The sequence below is a fragment of the Sinocyclocheilus anshuiensis genome, unplaced genomic scaffold (assembly GCF_001515605.1).
Source record: "Sinocyclocheilus anshuiensis isolate Anshui unplaced genomic scaffold, SAMN03320099.WGS_v1.1 scaffold107, whole genome shotgun sequence".
NCBI classification, from domain to species: Eukaryota; Metazoa; Chordata; class Actinopteri; order Cypriniformes; family Cyprinidae; genus Sinocyclocheilus; species Sinocyclocheilus anshuiensis.
Window position 1 is genome coordinate 961682 of NW_015549584.1, and position 9882 is coordinate 971563.

The following is a 9882-nucleotide window of genomic DNA, read 5'->3' on the forward strand; positions in this document are numbered from 1 at the left end:
AGGATGTGTTAAATTGTTAAGTGATAGCAAAGATTTATATTGTTAGAGAAGATTTTTATTTAGAATAAATGCTGTTCTTTTAAACTTTTATTCAGCAAAGAATCCTGAAAAAGTTTTGCAGTTTCCAAAAAAAAAAATATTTGGCAGCACAACTGTTGCCAACATTGATAATTCTAATAATAAATCAGCATATTAGAATGATTTCTGAAGGATCATGTGACACTTTACACTGGAGTAATGGCTGATGGAAATTCAGCTTTACATCACAGAAATAAATTATATTTTAAAGTATATTAAAATAGAAACCATTATTTTATATTGTAATAACATTTTGCAAGATTACTGTTTTTTTCTGTATTTTTGATCAAATAAATGCAGCCTTGATGAGCATAAGAGACGTCTTTAAAAAACATTACAAGTCTTACTGATCCCAAACTTTTGAGCTTTTAAATATATACATTTACTCATAAAATCAGTTTTCTGAAAGTCAGATAACAAGACTCGCTCCACATTTTGTGCCACAATATTTTTTTAAATCATCTTATCCTATTGCTTCGGCACTTGTCATTAGGAATAAGACAGAAGGGACATTTTTATTAAGCAAACTTCCTATATTCTACATGTTTTTTGATAAAATAGAATATGTTTTAGGATATGAATACACTGTAGTACAAGATTACTGGCAAACAATTCACAAATATGTACATTTTCATTATTTATAACAGCTATTTATAAATTTGCAATGTCAAATAACGACTTGTAGTAGTTTGTCAAGATTTCCATTCTTCAAAAGGACAGAATGAGTCTGAGTAAAGTATAAATGCTGTACTGTTAAGATTATAAAGGTAAAACGGCGGTTGCGTGGTTGTTCTTTTCTAAATTTCATCAATGTTCTCTTTTAGTAGGGTAGAAATTCAGTTGCAGTAGTGGTTTATGATGATAATGTTACCAGCACCTCAGCTTCAATTCTAGCTGAAATTCACTGATCAGGTTGCGGTTATGAGGTTTTATGGCTTGTGGGATACGTTCCCACACATAAAAACCTCTTGTGTCAGAGAACTATTGCTGAAACTTTGAAAAGCGAATGAAGCTGCCCAGTTCGGCTGCTTGTAAACTTTGAACAAATGTGTTAATATTGCCCATAAAAGGAAGAGAATGAACCTTGGAACACTTGTTGTGGATTTCTTTAAGCCTCCATGTCACAGATCTACATACATTCACTGCACTGGTAACCTTATTATAATCACTCTAAAATAAACTTCATAGATGGGTATAGATTTGTTCAGAAACACTTGTTCAATTATATTGAACTGGACATCAAATCTTAAAATTTTAGATCAGTGGAGCTCTCTTGATTTGAGGTTATTTAAAAACAAAGGGAGTCACACCAGAGGTTTCAAGCCACATAAGCTGCAATGAGTCTGTTACCTTTAACTCCATCTTAAATTGGCCTTCATACATTATCCAGCCAACCGGACACTGGGAGAACTCAGTGGACATTCAGAAGAAGCTGGAATCGTAGATGATTATCAAGTGACTGGAGATGGAGGTGGAAGGATTCTTCTATTTGTGGTGGTTCCAGCTCTTCCTCTGTTCCTCCTCCTCATTAATGTGGCTCGGGTGGTGGTGGCGCTGTATCAAGCTTGGGTCAGGACAACTCAGATTTGCTGAGGGCTATCGCCAGCTCCAGATCCTCCTGCTCTTGTTGGGTCAGACGAGCCACACGCTCCCTCTCTTCTCTCTCACTCTCCCGCTTCACCCACTCTATCATGTCCTCCTCTGTGGGGTACTGCTCCACACACACACACACACACACACCATAACCCCATCAGATACCCTGTTATTGCACCTGCTTGAAGTAATATTTCTCATTAGAAATATTTTATTAGTCTAATCTAACCATCTAAATGAAGAGGGATCATGCAACTATTACAGTTAGTGTAAATTATGTTTTCTAAAAGTACCAACTTTAAACGTTCAAAGACTGAGTTATGGACTAGCAAAATTGAGATCACTCGAAAATGAAAATGTGCTTAATTTACTCACCCTCAAGCCATCCAAGTTGTTGATGAGTTTGTTCCTTAAATTGGAACATATTTGGAGAAATCGACCATTATATCAAACAAACAAACAAACAAGCAAGCAACTTTTCGTTTCACAAGATGTTAACTGATGGACTGAAGTCAGGTGGATTATTGTGATGTTTTAATCAGCTGTTTGGACTCTCATTCTGACGGCACCCATTCACTGCAGATGATCCACTGGTGAGCAAGTGATATAATGCTACATTTCTCCAAATCTGTTCTGATGAAGGAACAATCTCATCTACATATTGGATGGCCTGATGGCGAGTAAATATTTAGCTAATTTTCATCTTTGGGTATCAACTATTTTTTTTTTTTATCCTACAACATACATAACAGTCTGTTAAAGATTACAGTTTTATGTAACTAAATAAATGAGATACATTTCATTTAATCTATTTAAAGGAATAGCTCAAGAATTTCAATATTACACATTTTATTTATTTCTTTTTTCAATTTGTTTTCATTTCTGGGTGAACTATTCCTTTAAATTCATTGAATATAATTTAAATTATATTTAATATTACACATTATATTTATTTATTTCTATCTTTACTTTTTCATTAATTTTGTAATATTGGGAGAACTAATCCTTTAAGTATTGTTTGGTCAATGTCAACATCACCAAAGCAGTTCTTCATCATCAAATAGGGGACAAATGTGGAAGCAAGAAGGGAGAGAAAAAAAACTGTGATAATGTGGTACAGCTACTGTACAGCTACTATACACAAATATACACAGGACGATGAGATACACAAAGATGTGTGCCATGATGCAATCCATAAAGCCTTTCAGCTAACATTGGCTCACAAGCCTGCTGACACATGAGACTTCATATCAAATCACTCAAAAAATGCAAATATAGTCACCCACATGTTGTTGAAAAGAACTCTGTGGATCACAAAATTAGAAGTTACTTAAAAATGTTCTACTTTGGGTTTGAAATGTTACAAAGAAATGAGAAATAATGACTAATGAATAATAAAACGATGAAATTTCATTTTTGACGTTACTGTTTATGATGTACTCCTGTGTCAAGGCCTGGATTGCTCATATAATCCATCATGCTGAACATGCAGGCATTTCACACAGATGTGACGGTGTGGACAACCATGGATGGAGAGATGTAATCTCAACAGTTAGCTGGTAAGCATCTCAACACACAGAACACCAGACCACGACTACTTGACATGACAACAAAAACAATCTCAAGATGCCTCTCCTGAGGTCTCTTCATTAGCAAAAAGTAATTTTAAAATAATCAGAGAATTGGCATTATAAAGCTTAATTTATTTGATGCATCATCTGATAAAGAAAGCTCACAGTGGGAAAATCGGAGAAGACAAGCTCTTTAATTTTAAATTTAAAAAATGGTAATACAGAAAGGAGCCAGCAAGTGCTGTCAGCACCCTAGCTGATTAATATATTAAGCAAATTTTATGTATAAAAACAAAACAGACTGTATCTCTTCTTAAAAAAAAAAAAACATCATGGGACATAGGTGGAACCAGGAAGTGCTCTACCAGTGAATGGGAAGGAGCAGCCCAATAAGACAGGTGGACACAGTGATTAGTTCGTGCAGTGTAAAGGTAAGGCAAGGTAAATCAGTCAACCAAGGTACGACGGACAATGAACGTGTAAGATGGAATCAAGCCTCAACCAATGGTGGAGAACATGCCAAAAGAACACAGGGGTAAACTGAAAACAGCCAATAGCAAGCAGCCCCATCTCTCCTTCCACAGCCAGTGAGAACTTAGGCGTGATGTTAGGCATGTTGTGATGTCATAAATATGTAGATTTAAATACATTCTTTTTGTAACTTAGCTTAACAGAAACACTTTTTAGTAGAAGCATAAGCCTGGATTTAGAATAGATAAATAATTTCATTAGAAGCTCATTTATATGTACAAATAAACATTCCATAAAAAAAATGACAATGTTTTGTGGCTTTTCACAAACAGATTATAAAGTAGAGTTGTCGGAATATTGGATGACAAGTTTTCCTGGAAAGAAATGCAAAAAAAAAAAAGGCTGTGTGGGGTCAAGAGGTCAAGGCTGCTGCTTGGAGGAGGTGAAATGTCACTACTGGGGGTCAGGAGGGGGAGAGGGGGAGGAGCTCACTTTGTCTAAGCTGGCGAATCGGTTGGGGTCGCGTGGGGCTTGGTGGGGTGAGGAAGGGGCGAAGGGGTCTGGTACCGAGTCTTTAGCGGGAAGGGAGGAAAACTCTCCAGAACCCTGAGCCTTGAACAGACCACGCCTCTGAAATGACTCGGACGACTCCGATCGGTGGATGTTGGACCGTTTACCTTCAAGGAGATACACAGACACAAAATGTCTCAAAGTACAACAAAATAGCTTAAAGGACAAAAAAAGGGCAATCAAATCATATCGGGTTCATTCTGATAAAACACCAGCTTACCTGGGGGTGGAGGTGGAGGTCTGGTGGGTGTTCCGGTTTTGGGCGGTAATGCTGGAGGAACATCTGATTGAGTGTCCTCCTTAAATAAATTCTTGTTTGTACTCGAGTCGAATGGATCGCTGCCATTAGACTGCAATGTAAAGGAGAAGTTCAACAGCTGTAACCCATTTTCAGCTTGATTTAAATCATGTGGGTAAATTGACTGGTAACAGAGTTGGAATACTGGGCTTCTGTTTGCGTTAAAGATCCTTACCTTTGCTAAGCTGCTAAAGTCTGCAAAACCTCCTCCAAAAGTCTCACTGCCAAATACTGCAGCAAAGGGATCTGAAACAAAGTAATATACACAAACAGAAATATATTTAACAGATATTTTGGATACTTCTTGATAGTTCATGAGCATCATCAACCCCAAAGTAGGCAGTTACAAACTGGAGAAAAATGTAAGGATGTGAAAAACGTCAAATAAATAAATACATTCAAACTGAGAACTGTAATTGTAATCAGCAGATTCATTTATTTTAAGGAATTCAATACAAAATGGTTCAGTAATGTATGGCTATTTATTTTTTAGATAAAATAATCAACATTCAAATAAAAACCAAGTTGTATAGAAACATTTAAATTGCACACAAGGCAGTTTTTATATCAAATTTCTAATGATATAATTATGTTTCTACTCCAATTTGTTGTTGAAACAAACATTTAAATAGTGGCTGTCATAATAACATGTTTTCATGATAGATTTATTAATGTATTAACATTCATTAAATAATGAAATAAAATGAGTATCTAATTTAGTCCATATATTTAGCAAAATGCTTTTCTGCAGGGCTTTTTTTTTCTAGTTGACTAATGAGCTATGAAGCTTTCCTGAGGTAAATGTAATGTTACGTGTCATTGTTTCAAAGCAATTTCATAGATGTTTTTCCGTGGTTGAAACAGATTTAAGTGATTATATGATGAGACATTTCTGTTAGTTGTTGTTTCTTTCAACACCTACTGCTGTTCACATTTGTTTCATGCTCTACCAGTAAACAGGAAAACATTACAGCGTTCTGTTATGCCACATTAAGGAGTATCAAAACAGCATTTATTGTTTGAATTCTGTGATAAAATTGACAGAATTTGTAAACTAAGCTTTGTTTCATGTCAATAGTAACAAAGCACAAAGTTTATTGTGATTACTGCATGTCACGCAAGCTACAAATAATGTTTACTGAAGTTTTGTTCATGTATCAACAGAAAACAGTATAGACTAAAGGATCGATCTCAGGATTTAAAGGGTTAGTTCAACCAAAAATGAAAATTCTGTCATTCACACAAGGCAGTTTTTATATCAACTTTCTAATGATATAATTATGTTTCTACTCCAATTTGTTGTTGAAACAAACATTTAAATAGTGGCTGTCATAATAACGTTTTCATGATAGATTTATTAATGTATTAACATTCATTAAATAATGAAATAAAATGAGTATCTAATTTAGTCCATATATTTAGCAAAATGCTTTTCTGCAGGGCTTTTTTTTTCTAGTTGACTAATGAGCTATGAAGCTTTCCTGAGGTAAATGTAATGTTACGTGTCATTGTTTCAAAGCAATTTCATAGATGTTTTTCCGTGGTTGAAACAGATTTAAGTGATTACATGATGAGACATTTCTGTTAGTTGTTGTTTCTTTCAACACCTACTGCTGTTCACATTTGTTTCATGCTCTACCAGTAAACAGGAAAACGTTACAGCGTTCTGTTATGCCACATTAAGGAGTATCAAAACAGCATTTATTGTTTGAATTCTGTGATAAAATTGACAGAATTTGTAAACTAAGCTTTGTTTCATGTCAATAGTAACAAAGCACAAAGTTTATTGTGATTACTGCATGTCACGCAAGCTACAAATAATGTTTACTGAAGTTTTGTTCATGTATCAACAGAAAACAGTATAGACTAAAGGATCGATCTCAGGATTTAAAGGGTTAGTTCAACCAAAAATGAAAATTCTGTCATTAATTACTGACCCTCATGTCGTTCAAAACCCGTAAGACCTTCGTTCATCTTCAGAACACAAATTAACATATTTTTGACGAAATCTGAGAGCTTTCTGACCCTCCACAGAGAGCAATGTAACTGAAATGTTCCCAGACTCAGAAACGTAGCAAGGACATCGATAAAATAGTCCATGTGACATCAGTGGTTCAACTGTAATTTTTCGAAGCTACGAGAATACTTTTTGAGCACACAGAAAACAAAAATAACAACTTTATTCAACAGTTCGAGAGTACCACAATGCACCGTTTCTGGGTATGGGAACATTTCAGTTGCACTGCTCTCTATGGAGGGTCAGAAAGCTCTCGGATTTCTTAATTTGTGTTCAGAAGATGAACAAAGGTCTTACCGGTTTGGAACTGCAGGGGGGTGAGTAAATAATTACAGAATTTCCATTTTTGGGTAAACTATCTGTTTAAGAATCGATATCGGTTCATCAAAATGAACTGATTATAATCGTGAAACAAATACTGTTAACCCGGCCTGGTAATGCTTGCTCTACCTGGGTCTGAGTTAGCGGCTACTGTAGTTCCTCCTGGGGCAAAAGGATCATTGGCTGCTGCTGGTCCATCTCTCTGAAAGGAAAAGGAGGAATTCAGCCAAATATTTTAAGTCATGCTAATAAAACACTGTATAACTGCAATCTTAATAATGTGGGACAATTCAAAACCTTGCTTTAGAGTTTGTACCACCAAGAATTAGGTATAAAAAGCGATTCAAAGTGCATTCAGCAGAATTTACAGGCTGTCACTTTTGTAAAAATAAAACTAAATCTAACAAATACTATCATAAATCAAGCATGAGAGAAGCTATAAAGTAACAGAACACATTTGAACGAGATTTCAAAGAGAGTTTAGCTCTACAGCACTCACTGCAGGAATATCTGATCCTCCAAATGGGTCGTGTCCTGTGCCAGTCGAGCTGAAGGGATCAGAGTCTCCCAGAGCATCTATTTTGGATCCGAATGGATCAGTGTCTTGGATGTTACCACTACCGGAAGCAAACGGGTCTGGAGTGACAGCATTACTGGTCCTGGTTGTGAATGGATCAGGCTCTTTTGGGCCTGTGGTGGCACTGAATGGATCAGAGGACCCAAAAGGATCTCCTGAGGGGAAACCAACTGAGGACTGCTTGAAGAAGTTGTCTGCTGCAAACGGGTCTGTGCCTTTAAAAGGGTCCCTACCGAAAGGATCTGAATAGCAAAACAGCATTTTAAGAGTCAAAATGAATTTGTGCTATAAAAGGATATTTTGCAAACACATTGTAAGACAGTAAGCTAATATTTACCTGCAATGTCAACTTTTGAGAAAGGGTCTTCAGTGAATGGATCACCTGCAAAAATTGGTAAGGTGCAAAAAAGGTTTCACATTACTTTGCCAGTCAGTCAATTACCTGATGCTTTTATTCAAAGCAACTTGTAGTACACTTATTACAAAGACAATCTAGGGCTGCACGATTAAACTTCATAAAACCTTTTTTTATGTGTGTGATGATTTTACTTTGTGTGCAGATCTTACTGTCAGTAAAAGGGTCCGAATGGAAGAAGTCAAGGCCAGGACCACTGGGCGGGTTAGTAACTTGCTGGGCAGCTTCCTTCTTCTCTGGTTCCACAGTTTCCGCCTAGACATTCACAAAATCCATTAGCATGAACTTATTTATGATTATGATGAAATTATACCTAAAACAACATGCTCTGACCAGTACTGACAATATGACCACCACACCACTCCAAAAATAAATGTAAATGTTAACATGAAAGAAAAATAAATAATGAATATAAATTAATATTAAAAAATAATTGTAATTACAAAATAATGGAAATGGTCAACAATTATGATTTATCATAATCAACCTTTGGGGTGCTGGTGGCAGGCTGCTCCTCTGCCTTTTCCTTCTCTTCCTCTACCTCTGGCTCTGGGTTAGCTTGTGTTGTGCTTTCCTGAAAACAGTGTGGCATAAAAAGGCAGACACACATGAGAACCTATTTGAAATGTAATGCAAGAGTGACATTATAAATGATGTACAATAACAGGAAGTGGTTTCTGACCGTGTTCCCCTGAGGCCAGGCCATATTAGTGGGGCTGGCAGTGGATAACCCACTGTTGTAAAGGTCAGAGCTATAAAAGTCAGCTTTAGGCTCTTGCTCCTCTGGGCTGGTGGATGGCTCCTCTGCCTCAGACCCGGGCTGCTCCTCTGTGACTCTGAGCTCCTGCGGCTCATCCACGGACGACTGCTCCTCTTCATCCTGAACTTTGCCCTCTTTGGGTTTCTCCAGCAGCTGTGCTGTGGGTTGAGGCCACTGCAGTTGCTCAGGCTGCTCAGAGGAGTGCGCTGTTCCGTTGACGAGCACCGGCTCTTCCAGGATTTTCCATGTAAGCCGTGCAGTCACTTCTCTCTCCTCTGTTTTAAGCTCGGCCAAACGCTTCTGTTCCTACGATAAACCCCATATAGTGTGTGAGATATTTCAAGCAAGAAAAATCAAGTAGTTTGTAATCATGAATGGAACTAAAGATCATAAAGCCAGAACTTTACAAAAGTTGCAAACAAGAAGGAAAGAGCAGGAAATATTCAGAGAGAGAAAGCTGAAAAGGGAACATATATTTTTAAAACAGATATTTCCCATTCTAAAATCTGATTGGATAAGCAATCCACTGAACCCACTGAAAATATACACACAAACTGCACAGTTAAAATTCTGTTAACATGCCAAGTTGTACAAAAATCCATATAATATTATTGATTATTATCACAAAATATTATTAATATTATTATTAACCCTATATGACAAGTGGTTTGGAGAATAGATTGATTGAATGGATAATAATAATTATAACTCATCTTCATCTCGAACTTTATCCTCTTTGGGTTACTCTAATAATAATAATAATAATAATATCATCATCCGTTTTTATTATTTACTGAACAATTATTATTCATTGAACTGTTGGCAAAAAAAAAAAAGGAAACATTTCTTTAACTCAGGTAAAATCACTGTAAAACATGGCTTTATTTTACTAAGGGGAGAAAAGCATGGTATAATGTGTATATTCATCAATAAAAAGAAGGCTTCAGGAACAGTTGATCCAGATAGGATACAAAAAAAACAGATAAAAAGCTCACTAACCTGAGCAATCTGTGTGTGGGATTCTTTAACAGCATCCTCAAGGGGGCAGAGTTGAGCATGGGCAGACTGAACTTTCTCTCCCAGTTGACGGGTCTCCTCCTGCAGTTGGAGCAGTTCTTCTCGGGCTCTGCTCAACTCCTCCTCATAGTCACCGATTCTCTGCTCCTGCTCGGAGTGCTCCACCTGCAATGACTGGATCTAAACACACACAC

At 36.7% G+C, this 9882-nt stretch overlaps 1 protein-coding gene across 3 annotated transcripts in view; it reads right to left on the reverse strand.

Annotated features, from left to right (window-relative positions):
• Window positions 1–806: 806 nt before the first annotated feature.
• The window catches only part of eps15 (epidermal growth factor receptor pathway substrate 15), a 28453-nt gene continuing 19377 nt past the window's right edge, over window positions 807–9882 (reverse strand). Inside the window, exons 15-25 of one of the 3 annotated variants that reach the window (XM_016446178.1) lie at window positions 9671–9868; window positions 8594–8971; window positions 8399–8485; window positions 8064–8166; window positions 7834–7878; window positions 7419–7738; window positions 7049–7121; window positions 4757–4827; window positions 4504–4636; window positions 4206–4390; window positions 807–1789 (exon numbers count right to left, since the gene is read on the reverse strand). In XM_016446178.1, coding sequence (XP_016301664.1) covers window positions 1649–1789; window positions 4206–4390; window positions 4504–4636; window positions 4757–4827; window positions 7049–7121; window positions 7419–7738; window positions 7834–7878; window positions 8064–8166; window positions 8399–8485; window positions 8594–8971; window positions 9671–9868 — 1734 coding nt within the window. In that variant the 3' untranslated portion in view covers window positions 807–1648. Of the gene's footprint in view, window positions 1790–4205; window positions 4391–4503; window positions 4637–4756; window positions 4828–7048; window positions 7122–7418; window positions 7739–7833; window positions 7879–8063; window positions 8167–8398; window positions 8486–8593; window positions 8978–9670; window positions 9869–9882 lie in introns of all 3 variants that reach the window. The other 2 variants (XM_016446177.1, XM_016446176.1) reach the window with 2 other exon arrangements.